Source organism: Drosophila virilis, chromosome 2, assembly GCF_030788295.1.
Source record: "Drosophila virilis strain 15010-1051.87 chromosome 2, Dvir_AGI_RSII-ME, whole genome shotgun sequence".
Classification (NCBI taxonomy): Eukaryota; Metazoa; Arthropoda; class Insecta; order Diptera; family Drosophilidae; genus Drosophila; species Drosophila virilis.
The window spans coordinates 26,825,044-26,842,212 of record NC_091544.1 but is presented as its reverse complement, the minus strand read 5'-3'; the positions used below and the strand labels follow the sequence as shown (position 1 = coordinate 26,842,212).

At 42.3% G+C, this 17,169-nt stretch overlaps 1 protein-coding gene across 3 annotated transcripts; it reads left to right on the top strand.

The window, feature by feature from the left end:
- Positions 1-1,849: 1,849 nt before the first annotated feature.
- On the top strand, positions 1,850-17,088 carry LOC6632620 (acyl-CoA desaturase). Of its 3 annotated transcripts, none has more exons than XM_015170403.3 (6): positions 1,850-2,004; positions 13,359-13,811; positions 15,350-15,480; positions 15,974-16,365; positions 16,433-16,608; positions 16,687-17,088. In XM_015170403.3, the coding sequence occupies exons 2-6, from the start codon at positions 13,406-13,408 to the stop codon at positions 16,848-16,850; spliced, it is 1,269 nt and encodes a 422-aa protein (XP_015025889.1). In that variant the 5' UTR covers positions 1,850-2,004; positions 13,359-13,405; the 3' UTR covers positions 16,851-17,088. The 3 variants fall into 3 exon arrangements, with proteins under 3 accessions (XP_015025889.1, XP_015025890.1, XP_002056102.2); XM_015170404.3 differs by lacking the exon at positions 1,850-2,004 and adding an exon at positions 8,134-8,278; XM_002056066.4 differs by lacking the exon at positions 1,850-2,004 and having other exon boundaries at positions 13,214-13,811.
- The last annotated feature ends 81 nt before the right edge of the window (positions 17,089-17,169 follow it).

The following is a 17,169-nucleotide window of genomic DNA, read 5'->3' as shown; positions in this document are numbered from 1 at the left end:
TAGGCTGTGCATCCTTTGCTGCCCTTTCCTTATATAACTTCGGTTTTTACTGTCTGATTTTTAAGATAATTTCTGGTCTAAAGGTTGGCATACAAAACTGTCTATTTGCTAAAGCCTATGCATCTAATAATTACATACGTATAGGTATGACCCGGAGGTCAATTCTGATAATTAGTTGTCGATGATTAAAATTGAATTAATGAATATGATCGATTGAATATCTAGAAAACCGCAACCAATATACTCTTTCGCACTTTGTGAACAGAATATGCAAAGGAATACGAAAAACATGCCATCTGGTAACCGCAGAGAGAACCTACAGAGTTTTAACACTGTTTCGTTTGCTCGATAAGAGTAAAGACACAATCAATGATCGTATGTACACACACACACACGCACGCACACGCACGCACACATGCGCACACATCACACACACGCACACGCAGATAATAGTTGCCGCTCAGTGTTTTCTATATTTATCAGCGCGTTGCCATTGCCTCATATTTCGCCGCGTTGGCCTACGCCCCCAACCCCCGGCCAGATCAAACCGGTCCACAGCGTTGTGGCAGCTTTTTAGATAAATTCACATCATCGTTTTGTTTTTGCTGTTTGTATTCACATTATGAATTTTGGGGTTAGAAAACACGGAAATATGGGCGGAGTAATTTGTGATCACACATATACATATGTATGCATGTATGTATACATGTATGTATGCATGTTTTGTGTGCTAGTATACATAGCTAACTGTGGATTTTGTGTGGAATATTAGGGCAGAAATATGCGCAAATATTCGGCATGTACTCACAAATATTTGCCACGGGAAGCTTATCAGCATTTAGAGAAATTGTATTTAATGCTCGGCAGCGATAAACGCCAACGCTTTGCTTCTGTTTCATTATTCGTTGCTGTTGTTGTTGCTGTTGTTGTTATTGTGCCGCACTCTTTCGGTTTGACACGAAAGAACGAAATTTTGAAAAACCAACACAGATGATAACCACGCGCTATGCATGTGTTTCTAGTCCCCCCGCCTACCGTTATTCATTAACTCCACCTACAGGCATGAGAAACCAAAGGCCCAGACATGCTTAAAGACTGCCCAGACGCAAGAGAGAGAGAGAGAGGCGATAATCAAACGGACAAGGCAACAAACAAATATGAAGAGGAGAGCGAGATTGCGCGACGGCGAGGCAGGGAGAGGGAGCAATAGGCTGGTTGGCATGGGAAAGCAACAAGCGTGCTTAGAGCCAAACAACAAACTGGGTTAACGTTCCGCAGACGAAGCCAACTGCGATGCGGTTGCCGCTATTAACGAGCTTTGAACGGCGCGTCGCGATGACGAAATGCCGGTCTTAGGGTACGGCTGTTGCTCACCCCTAACACATGAGCGCTCGTCGCCAACGCCTACTCAATCAGGGCGAGAGAGAGAGAGAGAGAGAGAGAGAGAGAGAGAGAGCAAGAGAGAGCAAGAGAGAGAGAGCGAGCGAGAGGCATTGACTTTGAACTACAATTTGCTTAGCGCGCGCCAGCGAGCAAGTTTTTATTTCTTCTATTTTGTTTTTGTAATGTTTACGGAATGTGTGAGCACAACAGAGAATAGTAAACAGCCGTAGGAGAGTAAACTGGGTAGATAATAGCGTTAGAGACAACAACAACAACAACAACAACAGCAACAGCAATGGCAGGCAACGAAATAAAAGTGAAATAATAATAAAATAATAAAAATTGAATGCGAGAAGCGGCATACGCTTCCCGCTCCCTGCTACCATGCTCCATGCTCCAGTGCGACGTCGACGTCGCCGGCGCCGTCAGCTCTTGGATGTGGATGTAAATGTCGGCCAGTTGAGCATTGGCTGTTAGTCATTTGAGTTCGTTCGGTTGGTGAACAGCAGAACGCAATAGACGCGCTGCGATAACAAAAACTATAATTTACCATTAGTTCCAAATAAATTTAAACACGAAATCTCCCATGCGATAAACCGCGTCGCCATCAACAAAAGCCAAGTGCGTTCAGGCAAACAATTATTGCATATTAACAAAGTCATTTACAAACCCATAAACCATATGCCATCTACACGAAACACAAAACAGCGAAAAAAAAAAAAAAAACTCGGAATAATTTTTCATTTACATTTTAAGAGAAATGCAAAACGTTCGTTCGAACGTTGACGTCAGCGAAATTTTCAAAATTCGACAATTTGCTCGAGTGTGACATTCGGCAAAAGTTAGAACAAAAAATGTATATACCATTATTTGGAGCATTATAAGCAAATTTCTTGATTATTATAAAACATATATTCATTCCACTTAACATATGCATGTGCATGTTGTTGGCCAATAGGAAGCTGGCTGGAATGAAATTCCAATTCAATTATAACGGCAACAATGCCAAGGGGACTTGTTATTCAATTTGCCTGCTCTTTCGTTTTAACAGCCCCTCTCCACTCCATGCATCCCCTCATTCACGTTTGTGTTTCTCTGGAGATCGGACGTGAAAATTGCAGTCTCGTGTGTGTGTGCGCGTTAGTGCACCGCTGGCAGCAGGCATAAACCAAGAAAGTGACAGTGACACTGTATAAAGCCCGCCCCAGGGCAATCCATACAAATCCCGCTTATAGTGGGTAAACTATACGCAACTGCTGCCTCTGGCAGCCGGAGTGTTATACAAATTAACAATATTTTAACAAAAAAATTACCGCGTGCAGTGCGTGAGAACAAGTTCTTGCAAAACTTAAGCTGCGCTCAGCTGATCGCAACTCAAGTGCGTGTGTGTGTGCGCGAGTGCAGCAAAGCTTTCGCGAGAGAGCTTTCAGCTTGCAGCTGCACTGATAGTGCTGGCAAAACAGTCACTGCAGTGACAGTGCTGACACTAAAGTCACAATTTGTGATCAATCACTTGTTACAAAAATACGGGTTATTTTTGTAATTAAGTGTAAAAAACTTGTTTTGTTTTTATTTTTTATTCTTTTTTCTCCCTGTGGGGAAAAAATTATAACAAAGTAAAGAACAATGGCTACAAACAACCGACCCCAAAACAACGAAGAAATTCATTCGCCAATCTACCCGCTGCCGAACAGCTCAATTATATCCCCTACAAATATAGCCGCTAATGTCGATCGCCTCGACGGAAGCAGGCCACTGGAAGATTTTTACCAATATTACAACAACGTGCTCGCCAGTAGTGCAAACCGGAACGGCGCCTCCACCTCGCTGTCAGCCGGTACCCAGCAATGCTCGACTTGGCAACCGCAACAGCACGGCACTGTCAGCACAACGACAGCAACAACCACCACAACCACAGCGTCATCCAGCAGCGGCTGCAGGACATCTGCCTCAACAGGCACAAGCCGCGCCGCTTTAGAGCCCATCGGGACCCGCCCCAAAGCCGCCAATCCGACCTTGCAGTCCACCCCTTATGGCACCCAGGCAGCTGGTTCTTGTGTCACAAACCCCCCTCTGCCTCCCATAAAGAACGCAGGTGCTACGCCAGCCTTCGAAGAGCCACTGGTAGATTGGCAAACGGTTTCCGCAAAAAAACGGCGTGGGACTACATTATTATCCGAAGGCGTAAAAAAAGGGAAGCAACTAAATAACCGCAACACCAGCCGCGCTGGAGCTAAGCCCGCAACTCCCAGTACCGCTTCGGCAATTAGCAACAGATATGCCTCCCTTGAGCCTCAGGAAGACGCCTCTGTAATCGATGACGGCGAGATGGACACTGCCGACGAAGCGCCTCCAGTCACAGACCAACAACAATCAGCGAAAAAGATCTCCAAACCCAGGCCGATAACAGTCCCTGGAGTCAGCGATATTGTCGCAATGGAGCGAACCATAGATCAGGCAGTGGGCGCAGACGCCTATGAATTCAAGGTCTCTCCCTCTGGCTATCTAAGAATTTACGCCAAAGATGCCGACACCCACAGAGCAATTGTCCGCAAGCTCACTGAAGTGAGAGTGCAATTTACCCACTTCTGCCTAAAGGAAGACAGACCATACCGCGTTGTGGTTAAAAATCTGGCCGCTTCCACTCCCAGAAGCCAGATTGAAGCTGCCTTTACATCGCACGGCCATATTGTGACGAACCTTTACAACCCGGGCGCCAGACAGCCAACAAGTGATGCAGACTCCACCAACGACTTTCCAAGTCGCAACTTCTGGTTTGTCGATCTCAAGCAGTCTCTTAACAACAGGGAAGCGCTGCGGCTCAACAAGGTTGGCCGCCAACGGGTCACTATTGAGCTTCCGAGGAAGAACAATAGTATAAGGCAGTGTTTCCGCTGCTTCGAGTTCGACCACACCAAAAACTACTGTCTCAAACAGCCCAAGTGTGGTAGGTGCGGTCAGTCCCATTGGACAAACTCCGAGCAGTGCCAGGCCAAAACAGTGGCAGACCTGCGATGCTCCAACTGCGAGGGAAACCATGCTGCTTCCTATAAAGGATGCAAAAGCTATCAGGTGAGACTAAATGCCAGGCAGCCGGCCATCAATGTCTCCCCTCCTACACGATATAGCCATCCTCAAAATACACGAAGAACCACTCAGCAGTTCGTACCTTCCCGAATTGTGCAACAGGGCCTGTCGTATGCTGATGCGCTACGGCCAGGCCATCATGTACAAGTCCGCCAACCCCCAGCGCGCACTCTTCAGCCCACCGTCAATCCAATGCAGCTCCAACAACCACTGCAAGGGCCTCAGGAGCAAGACGCTTCCCTTGGAGGCATCCTTCAAAACCTCCAGCAGTCCATTGCAGCACTGAATGCCGCAGTTGCAACCATTCTGGTTAGCATTAAAGAGCTAAAGGATGCGCAAGGTTCCCCGCAGCTTAGATTCCCAAAAAGCCGCAAATAATGGCTACCCAGTTACGTCTCGGATCGTGGAACGCTCGTGGCATCCTCCAAAATGCTAACGAGCTCAAGCTTTTTCTGAAAAAGCATGATGTAGACATCATGCTCATCTCAGAAACACATCTGCACACAAACTTGTACCTAACAATGGAGGGGTACGTCTGCTACCGTGCGGATCACCCTACAGGACGAGCCAGAGGTGGTGCTGTAGTGCTGGCAAAGCAGGATTTAGCACACTACCATCTACACACAGTGACCTCCAGCGACACACAGCTGGCTGCTATCATGGTGGAGACTCCCTTGGGCGAAATCCTCGTTGCGGCAGCATACCTACCACCAAACATCCCCTGGAACCGAGCGGAATTTGATTCCCTGTTTGGCCAGCTTGGCCCCAAATTCATCGTTGGAGGCGACTTCAACGCTAAGCACAGACTGTGGGGAAACTACAGAGCTGACAGCAGAGGCACTGCGCTCCATGAGGCGCTCACTCCCTGCTCAGCCCAGGTACTGGCCACCGGTAGACCTACCCACTTTCCGTACAACCGGCAAAGTACGCCTTCCTGTATCGACTTTTTTATATTCAAGGGCATCCCCAACAGCGTACTATCGGTTCGCGAAGAGTATGATCTATCTTCCGACCATCTGCCACTCCTCACAACGATCAACACGGCTGCACAAAGGATCCCAAAAAAGCGCAGGCTTGTCCTCCCTGGGTCGAACATCCAACGATTTAAGGCCGAACTAAATAGCTTGATCAACCTAAACACGCAGATTCTGTCAGTTGAGGACGTCGACGCTGCAGTACAAACCCTGTTGGACCAAGTACATGCCGCAGCCGCCAACGCTGCGCCCGCACATATCTACTCAGCCCCTACAAGCCAGCGGCCAAGGACGTTTTCCCCCATATTGGAAGGTCTTCTCGCCCTAAAAAAGCGACTGAGGAGGGAGTATGTCCGTACCCAGGACCCCACGATTGACAGGATCTATCGTCGTATTGCTAACAGGGTCAGGAAGGAGCTGATTATCTCGAAAAGAAATGCCACAGACACCATGCTGGAGGAAGCAACGGCAGACGAGAGCTCCAAATTCGCGCTGTGGAAACTTAGCAGTCGATACAAGCGGCAAGCTGCGCCAAAGTTCCCCGTTCGACTTCCCGATGACACCTGGGCCAGATCACCAATGGACAGAGCCGAAGCCTTTGCCTGCAACTTGGAGGAGCGCTTCAAGCCGTTTGAGACCGCATCGCATGCAAGGATACAGCGAGTCGCGCAAATCCTGGAGGCGCCACTCCAAATGTCACTCCCTGTATCGCCAATCACCTTCCAAGAAGTAGAGCAGGAGATGAAGAGATTAAAAAGCAGCAAAGCCCCTGGGGAAGATCGGTTGGACAACCAGACAATCAAGCTACTGCCATACAAGGCGGTGCTTTTTCTCGTCGCCATTTTTAATGCAGCTCTTCGGCTAGGTTACTTTCCAGTGGCTTGGAAGAAGGCACATATAATCATGTTGCACAAGAGCGGAAAGCCCCCTAATCAACTGGGATCCTATCGCCCCATCAGCCTCCTGCCTGCCTTTGGTAAGATTCTGGAAAGGTGCATCCTCAGAAGGGTCCTGGATACCCCGGAAATAAAACGCTTGATCCCGAAGTTCCAGTTTGGGTTTCGACTCAAACACGGTACCCCTGAGCAACTACATCGGGTCACAAATTATATTTTGGACGGCTTTCACAGGAAAGAGTATGTGGTGGCAGCATACCTTGACATCCAAGAAGCCTTCGACCGGGTGTGGCACGCAGGACTCCTCTCTAAGATAAAGGACAAATTGAATCCGCAGCTATTTAGCACCATTGCGAGCTTCCTAACTGAGAGAACCTTTCAAGTGGTGCAGGATGGAGTAGCCTCTCAAACCAAACGCATAAAAGCGGGCGTTCCACAAGGCAGCGTCTTGGGTCCCACGCTATATAGCCTGTTTACACATGACATGCCCACAGCAAATGCAAGCAGACGGAATGATCGGCAGGACCTTCTGGTGGCCACGTTTGCTGACGACACGGCAATCCTTGCAAAAAACAAATGTGTGTACGTGGCAACTGACCTCTTGCAGGAATACCTCAAGCGATTTGAAAACTGGGCTTGTAGATGGAACATCGCAGTGAACCCTGGAAAGTGCGCCACGGTTACCCACACTCTACGCAAGGACTCATGCCCCGGACTTTTTCTTCATGGTGAGCTTCTAGAGCAATATCGTCAACACAAGTACCTAGGTGTCACTCTCGACAGACGACTTACATTTAGTAAGCACGTCTCTGCAGTAACGAGCAACATCAAATCTAAGATAAGGCGAATGAGCTGGCTCCTCAACTCCAAAAACAAACTCTCGCTCCGAAACAAGGTCCTAATCTACAAGGTAATCCTTGCCCCAGTGTGGCGTTACGGGCTTCAAGTTTACGGTATAGCTGCAAAAACACACCTGAACAAAATTCGCATCATTCAGGCCAAAACCCTGCGCAAAATAACTGGAGCCGAATGGTATATTCGCACACGCGACATCGCCAAGGACCTCAAGGTTCCAATGGTGGGCGACATAGTCAACAGGCAAGCAGCGAGCTACTCAACAAAGCTCCACAACCATCCAAACATCCTGGCGAGGAGCCTGCTAAGGAGGCGAAGAAGAAGGCGACTGAAGAGGACCTACCCAACCGACCTAATCGATCGTTATGTATAGGTGACAAGCTTCGTTAATTACACCAAAATATGTTTCTGTAATCTGTTAACCTAATTGTATAACTAATTGTAAAACCACAATCATCGCTAAGCTAAGTAATTATGTCACTCTGATAAAAGTTGCTAACATAGAGTAACAGGATACCAGATTTCTTAATAAACAAAATATAAAAAATAAAAAAAAAAAAAAAAAAAAATGCATCCCCTGAGTGCCTGAACTAACTATTTAAGCTATTTCTTTTGTTTCGCGTGTAAAATGCACTGTGCGAAAAGGGGCATATTTCTTGCTCAGCAGAAAATTGTAGTGTATTCTTTAAAGCAAACGTAGCTAAAGATTACGTTTAAATGGAAACTAGATACCGTCAAGAGAACCGGTCTTTCAGACGGTCTCTGAGACGTTCTTTCGTTGTTTACAGCACAATTCCGAGTCGAAATCTTTGGCTAGATTATGGTATTTACTTTATCTCATAAAATATAAAACCAAAAACAGAGTATGTGTGGGATGGGGTTTCTAAATGAATTCAGTTTGAAATGTCATAAGAAAATCATAATAGTCTTGTTAAAATTCTGTTCGTTTGTTCAGACTAAAAATTAATAAAAACACAGTAAATCAAAATTTATTCATAAGTTAGAAAAGCTTCGAAGGTATACATTTAGGTTATTAACTCGCTTTCTGTTTTGATTAGAATACATATATATATATTTCAACTTGTAAGTATATTTTTGCAGATATTTTGAAAATTGCATAATTTGCGTTGCGATTCTCAAACTAGATCAATTTGTCTCAGTGACAAGTTTTCTATGGCTTCTTGAATTTGCTGTCAACAACAAATGAAACTATAAAGTTAATGAAAATAAATTGTATGCCAATTCAGTTTCACATACATCCAATAAGTGCCAGTTTATGTGTATACACTAAGCGAAATTAGCTGTCATTAGCTCATTAGTTTGTGAGAACTTTAATTAGTTTAACTTTGTGTATCTCACATGCAGTTAGCTGTGTTTCTATTACTGTAATTGGCGCAGTAATTAAAACATTTTAATACCCTTGTTAAGGGTATTATAATTTTGAAGTACGTAACGCTTACAAAAAGAAGATCAAGGAGACGTCTTTCTGTTTCTCTGGAAACTTTGTATAGATCCGTCTTTCTGTTTCAGCCAGTTATAATGTCGGAACAGCGCGGATCGGAACACTATATACAGAACTCTCAGAGGAACAATCGGTTGAACAATAGATAAGGCGCACATTCTGTTTTCCAAGACATTTTTATTGAATTCAGCATTTACGATATTCTCGATTCTCACATATCTGCAAAATGCGAATGCCTGCAAGGGTATCAAATGTTCGGCGTGCCGATATATCCTACCTATTCGTTTTTATTTATTTTTTTTGCCTTTTTTGTCAAGTTGTTGAGCAACTAGTTGCAATTACCGAAAGTACAAAGTTAATACGGATACCAGTATAAATAATGAACCCCTATATCCGAATCCAAGCATTAGTCGATCGTTTCCACACACTTCAAATAAATGAAACGATTTGAGCAAAATCTAAAGTGATTCATTGCATAACATTTATATTATAAATATAAAAATTATAAATATATAATATATATATATAAATATATCTCTATATATATCTTCAAATGACTGGGAACACATTTGCATACAAATTTTTGACAAAATTTAGCTATACTCTTAAATACTCTTACTTTTCTAAGGAAATTTGAGGAGAATTGTGTAGCTCCGTTTGGTACGGCATTTTTTTTTGACATTTATTTGGTGAAGCTTTTAATTAAAAACTAAATTAAAATTTAATACAAAATAAAAAGAAAACCTATCTACGGCACGCCGAAACTTAATTACCCTTCTATGTAGAATATGGACAAATACATTTATCATTAATCGACCGATTCTTGCTATATATTATAGTTTAGCTTATGTAGAATTTAATTTTCTACCGTTTGCTTTATAATGAGGATAAGATAAAGTGCATAGTAAAACTAATACATCCCGAGTTTACTCAAGATATCTTCATTAATAAAAATTTTCCACAATTGAATCTATTTTTCGACTGATCGTTCCATTGCACATATATGAATATTCTTCAGATCCGGTCGGTTCCAACATATGTATGCCAGCATATTATTGATGAAAACTTGACAATTGAGAGACTAGTTTGCATAGAAACAGACAGACGGACAGACAGACAGACGGACTTGAATATGTTCAGTCGGCTCTTGATGCTGAATTTGAATATATATACTTTCTGATGTCGCAGAAGTTTCTTTCTATGCGTTACTTTTTTAATGTCAAAGCTATAATACTCCCTGCCGGGGTATATAAATTGTTGACTAAGTAAAACATTTTTAAAAATTTACAGTATATAAATTACTTTTCTAATTACTATAACTAGCGCAGATCTTAGTCATAGACAACTGATTTATAGTACAAACGAGTAGTTTATTGCAATTGTCTTCCCTTTAGAGGTAGCTATTATGAAATATATTCAAATTTATTATAAAATTTTTATAAATTAAATAATTTACAGCCTATATTTCTCCTGTTGATTTATGTTTGCTCTGCTTTCCTCTGATTAAGCAACTTGTTATCAGTCTGGTTTTCTGCTTAGGGTAGTAATATCTATTATATGAATATTTTAAAATAATTTTGAAAAGCTTCCCCGTATAATTTTATTGCCCGAATGTCATAGCTGATACAAATCTTGGTCATATAAATACAGGGTGTCTGCAAGTTGATCGTTTGCCTAAACCAAATTTTCATTCCTCTTCTCTCATTTTTTGTCTAACACACATTCTAGTCATGAGAAATAAATTTACAGGTTATGCACTAGTAGTTCCGTGTACTTAACACATTCTAGTCATGTGAAATAAATTTACAGGGTATGCACTTGTTGTTCCGCGTACTTCAGCAAATCTTTGTTCGTTCTTTTTTTGGGCTCTCGATAAGCGGCGCGGAAAATTTCCAATAAATTTGCTAATGGAAATTGGACAAAAGTGTCGGCTTGTGTGTACATATGGGGATTAAAATTCTATGTGCTCTTTGCTATTTCTTGTTGTTGTTGCTGTTGTTGTTTATTTTGGTTTTGTTTATGGTTCTTTGATAGGGACGTGCACGTCGTCAGGCAATTGGCAACTCTTGTGCACTCGCTCGGAGACGAATGTCAATGGAGCTGCTGATGGTATGGCGCTGGCCTCTTTACTTGTTTATTATTATTTATTATTTATTATTATTGGTGTTGGCTTGCGTTGTGGCACAGCCGAAATAACAATGAATTTTGTATATCAAATAGAATTTATGCATGCTCTCAGCTGGACTTTGGCCACGTTTGGCATAGACGAGTCGCGTGTGTTGGCCCAATAAAAATGTTGATCAACTTGGGCGACACGCTCCTTAAGCGTGCAGTTCGCCTAGTTTCGAGCCAAGTTCCAATACCCTTTGAGCCACACGTTCACACACACACACACACACACGCACAGTTTCCACTTTATTTGATTGCCAGTGAAAGCTCCAGTTCTTGGCTCTCTTTTTCTATTCATCTTCCTTATTTTGTATGCCCTTGTTGAGGGTATTATAACTTTGTCATTAAATGTGTAACGCACAGCAGGCGACATCTGTGAACCCATAAAGTATTGCATATCGTTTGTCTCTTAGCTTAAAAAAAAATTGGTTAAAAAAGAAGGTTCTTGTATGGGAAACCTTTTGCTTATTCATATATCTTAATAGGTCTGAATAGGAACGCAACAATATATTATATAGATTTGTCGGAAAAGTCGTTCGAAAAATGATTTAAATAAGCTGTTCTCGAAGATATTTTCATCAAAGTCAAAAGCTTCACTAAGCTCACATATCGTTGAAATCGTTAGGCAAATTTCTGAAAGCGTATTAAATCTTCGGCCTTTTCTTGCCCGTCTCTCAACTTATCAAATTAGCGTGCCGCCTGGTTTATGCTTTGGGTTAGCTTCTAATGTGCTACATTTTTATTTTAATTAAAAGGCAAATGCGAAACGGGGCGTGTCGCCCGCCAGGGAGACGCCAATGGACACTCACTGCGTATGAGTAATGCCGGCAAAATAATGTATGCAAAGATGTATGGACACGATTACGCTTTAAGTGGGCAGACGTGCGCCATATCTTATCTTATCAGCTACAAGACCGGAACCAATAGTTTACTGAAAAAAAAAAATCGAACAGGGTCAAAAATTATGACGCTTCGTCTTCTTCTCATTTGGCCAAAGCAATGGCCCAATTCGATAAAGAACTGCGCACTTGCATAACTCAAGATTGTAAATAAGTCATCTAACACCTGTTGGTGGTCTAAGGGCTGAGTCACCTCACAAATTGCCCAATGATAAGCGATGGCTTATCAATTGGCCAAAAATTCTGAATGAACTTCGCCTTATGTTGGGTCATTGCGTTGGAGGTGTGCACCTGTTGGGATTGCGACAGGTGTTCAGCGCCTATCACAAGGGGCCATAAACGGCTTTTGCCATGATTAGAAATTGTCTGGCAATTTGTTTTGCTTCTTGGCAACTGATAAGCGTTTTAATAATTGCCAAAATAAAAATGCTCAGCTTGCAGTGACAATGCTGTTTTCCAGCCCAAATAGCTGGCGTTTTCTTCTTTTTGCTTGTTTTCTGATAGAATTTAACGATTTATATTGTTACGAAAATAATAGACAGACCGCAATCTGAGTTTCTTAATGTACCCTGTATTTATTGGAAAATTTGTCTAAGAAATTTTGGTAACACGCAGAAGGTCGCCTTATGTTTCTCTAAAAGACTCACTGTAAAAAAATCACTTGCATTCAATAACACTTGCCTAATAATCCTCATAATAATTATCTAATATACTTGCATGCCTGAATCATAAGTCTGCAAATTTCCACCTGTCCTGTATACATATGCCCAGCACAGGGTAGCCACTAGTCGTGCAGTCTTAACCAAATCTTTTTTATTGCTTGTTTCATTTATTTGTATAGGACGTTATGTCATAGTATTACGGCATGTTCGTTTTTAATCAACATGCCGAGTCCAAAGATAGGAGAATAATCAAGAATTTTCCAGTTAAGCAAGTGTGCCAGGCTAGCACATACCCTGCATTAACATATACCATACCATATTTGGGTGCACCAAATCATACAGATGCCAAAGTAATGTGAAGATAGTATAGATTTGAGGCCAGCGAGGCCATATATATGTTTCGTATGAATATGGCAAAAGCTTTTAATAATATGGCTAAATAACACTTTAAACATAAATATTGTTTAGTAATATCTAAAACATAATTCTACCTAAAATATTCCTACGAATTTTGAGTGCCGACACGACCTGATTATTGAAAGAGCAGCTTTTTACACTCATGATATTGTCATTGTTAGAGGAATTGTTTTATTGTAACAAGCGGGCACTTCGTAAAAAGATAAGCTAAAAAGTGTGTGAGTTGGTGCAAGGGGGGGCTAGTTAGCCCGCTTTAGATAAGACAACAAACGGGAGAAATCGACAGAGCCAAGTTGAGAATACTGTTAATAAATAGTGTAAACCTAAGGCCAGATAAATGGCAATAGAAAACATACTTGAATCTGAAGCTAAAAAAAAAAACAGCAGCAGTAGGCAGTGAGCATATGAGAGAGACAACCAACAAAAATTCTCACACCCAATCACATAATTCCCAATTCAAATCAACGGGCTATTGAATGATGGCCGCACCAGAGTTCAATTAGCAAGTCTATGGCGAGTCAGTTACTCATCCATGTCGCTAACTCCACTTATAGACGACAGACCACCGAGAGGAACACTTGATACCAAACACGCGAACACAATGTGCCTATCCACGCCGACGCCCCCAAAGGCTGGCAGCGATTCCGTTGCCGGGCAGAGCAACGGCGGCTCCTGTCACCTGGGTGAGGTGTGCAGCAGGGCCAGCACTGGGGATAATCAGCTGAAAAACAGACGTGGTCAAGCCGCAGATGCTAAACAGACCAAAGACCCAGCCACCGAACTGGAGGATAACTTGGGCTTCAACGAGGAGAATGCCGTCTACAAGGAGAACGAGGCAAAGACCAAGCAGCTCGTTGCGGAACAACAGCAGAAGTCCGCCGACGAGGAGGTGGTCTATAATCCCCAGATCAGATGGCCCGATCTTGGCGCCCAAACGTTTTTACACGTCGGCGCTCTCTATGGCCTCTACCTGCTCTGCTACGCCAAGTTCTACACATTCCTATGGGGTACGTATCGCATAATCCTATTGTATTTATATATGTATCGAGTGGGTAGCTGACCTACAGCGAACATATGTGAGCCATTGAATTGTTACCTGGATTCGGTTTAATTGCTTGGAACAATATGTTAATTGTATTTCAGTTCGTTGTTTTTTTTTTTTTTTATTCAAAACATATTTGCTCAACGACTTAGCAACTGGCTAGGCTTATAAATGAAACCCCCTTTTGCTCGAAAAGTAATTCTTATCGCCAGCCACGCACAATCTATCTGAATCCGAGCTATAACTATTTATGGGCCCCAAGTTGCATTGCCAATCTTAACTCTTTTTATTTATGGAGCTAATATACTTGAAGCTAATACGCTAAAAATAAAAGTGCTTTCCAGGCTGACAACTTTTTCTTTTCAACATTTTTTGGAAAAGCAATTTCGTCAGAAGCGAAACTGAGCAGTTGTGTAAATAATAAAATACTAATAAAAAAGAAGCACAATAAAAATAACAGCAATATTTATAGTGAATAATAGTAATTAGTACTAACATATATAATTAAAAGCCATAGTTAAGATTCTTAAGCCTGTTCTTTAGTATAAATAATTTTTTTCTTTATTTTATTTTATTTCAATTAATATTTAATTTTCAGCCACATTATTATATTAGTATTTCATTGCAATAAAAACTATAAAATATTATATTTTTAATTTTCTTGTTTTGAAGGCTAATGAATCTTAACTTAAATAAAAATGCCAATACTATGTAAGAGAACAATAATGATATTAATAGTTTATGAACAAATAGTTTTCTGCTTGTTAACAAACAATTGTTTTTGTCCATTTGATGATCTATATGATACATTAGTCCGAAGCATGTATATGTCAATTATAAAGTTCTTCAGATAAAGTTCTATCGAAAGATCGATAGCTCCCATGACAGCTGCATGATAACACCTGCTCAGATAGGGCCGACTTCGATATATGAACTACGTGCAAGAAATATCGTTTAGATAGCATTTAATCTGAAAGTCTAGAAACAGACTGATATTTATGTATACATGATATATGCATCGTATATCTTATCATATGGGATAATTTATGGGTTTAGAGATTTTCCAAAACTATATTCTTGACATTAATATTGTAACAAAATTTCTTAGATTTTAGTATTCCATTTAAAATCGAAAAAGTGTTTTGGTTGAGATTTACGCTCGATACTTACATCAATTAGAGCAGCAAGTGATGTGCACTTTGACCAGCCGTAATTAAAGTTAACGAACGCTTCAATTGGCATCTATGAGCTTGGAACGGTGATCGACGCGATTTCCACAGAGCAGAGCAACTAGGTGGCATAGCAGCTGCTCTGACGCATGTCAATAGAAATAGCCAGCGCTATGCGAGTGGGATACTATATATAGCACGATGTCATTATATCATCGAATTGAGGGCAAATCAAGCGTGCCAGTGTCAGCAAATTTCCAACCATTTGCCAATTGGACAATGCTCTTTAACTGATTTGCCATTAACCTGTATTGTTTTCCCTATCCAATTGCAGTTGTCGCTTGCATTTGGGTTTCCGGCATTGGGATTACGGCGGGCGCCCATCGTCTCTGGTCGCACAAGTCCTACACTGCGTCGCTGTTCCTGCGCATCCTGTTGGCCTTCATGTTCTCTATTGCAGGACAGGTAAGTGAAAATCATGGCGAAACGAAAGAAAAGTGAGCGCTTTATGTCTGCAAAGCTCGTTGCCTCTAGCTGTGAATTATGGTTTTGCTCCGTCGGAATTATTAAATTTTATTTAAAATATATATATATATTTTTTTTATGTACTTAGCTATGTAAATAGAAATATTAAAAAGAAGCTAAGCTTTGGCGAAATCCGGGTCGGAAGTGGTTCGGCTCGAAGCATATGATAAATAAAGCCTGCTTCAGATTAAGCTGGGACGAAATATAAGTTTCCATTCTTGGGAAGAGATGCAAATTGTAATTCTTTGTGGTAACTGTTTTCAGGTTTTAGTTGCATTTGAGAGACCCAAACTCCTTTCGTGGGCTGCTTATTGTGCCTTATTCAAGGTTCTGTTCTTAGGGAAATATAGAAATTAGAATTTCGGCACCGGTTTGCAGCTTTGGTGACCCCCAATAGGAAAAACAGACTAATCCTTGTGTTTCATTCTTGTAGCGCGACGCTTATACCTGGGCGCTGGATCATAGAATACATCACAAGTTTTCGGAAACGGATGCGGATCCACATAATGCCAAGCGCGGCTTCTTCTTTGCGCACGTCGGTTGGCTATTCCTAACGCCGCATCCGAAGGTGATTGAGAAGCGCAAGGTGATTGATATGTCCGACTTGGAGGCGGATGCGGTGGTCATGTTCCAGCGCAAATACTATATACCATTGTTTGCGCTCTGTTCGATTGCGTTGCCCGTATTGGTGCCCTGGTATTTCTGGCAGGAGGATCTCTGGATGTCCTTCTGGATTAACTTCAATATGCGCTTCACTTGGACCCTTAACGTGGCCTTCTTCGTCAACAGCGTGGCGCACATGTATGGCAACAAGCCCTACGACAAGTGAGTGTAAACTTTCAGCGCATATTCGAACTGGTTTCTATTAAGTCATATTACCCAATGTCCACAGGAACATCACACCCGTGGAGGCGCCCATTGTCTCGTTTCTGGCCATGGGCGAGGGCTGGCACAACTATCATCATGTGTTCCCCTGGGACTATAAGACGGGCGAGTTTGGCAACTACACCTTGAACGTGACCACGGCCTTTATTGATTTCTGCGCTCGCATCGGAATCGCCAGCGGTCGTGAGTAGCCAACTATTGTACGGAAGTACAATTCCTGAAAACTGATCTCAAATACCCTTTATTTCCATTGCTTTGCAGGCAAATCCGTTTCCCCGGATATGGTTATACGACGAGCGGCCAAATGTGGCGATGGCACCCGTTTCCTCAGCGATGAGTATGCGCACAAGGATCAGGTCTGGGGCTTTGGGGATCGTGATTTGCCGCGCGAGGATCTCGCCGAGCTGGCCAAGATGCAGAATTGAGTGCTGTGTGTTAGATCGCAGTGCTGCTATAGTATTAGCAGTTAATCGCCTGTGTTTTTGTTAATCCTAAGTTTAAGATAAGCGTCCGCTCCCACTCCCAAAATACCTAATATCCAGACACAACATGACCAACCGCCCTACCCCCTACCTGCTCCCATGCCACATATGTACACTACTCGCCTATGTCGTTGCTTTTGTTACTTACCAAAAAAAAAAAAAAAGAAAAAGAAAAATGAAAGGGCATTAAACTGTTGCATAAACCAGTCTTGAGTGTTTCGCATACGATACGAACCCGCTATGAAGAACGCGCTCCGGACGC

Coding starts and splice junctions, on each gene's coding strand:
- LOC6632620 (XM_002056066.4), top strand. CDS start 13,337: ATGTCGCTAACTCCACTTATAGACGACAGACCACCGAGAGGAACACTT. Junction 13,812..15,349: donor GTTCTACACATTCCTATGGG/GTACGTATCGCA, acceptor ATCCAATTGCAG/TTGTCGCTTGCATTTGGGTT. Junction 16,366..16,432: donor GGCAACAAGCCCTACGACAA/GTGAGTGTAAAC, acceptor CAATGTCCACAG/GAACATCACACCCGTGGAGG.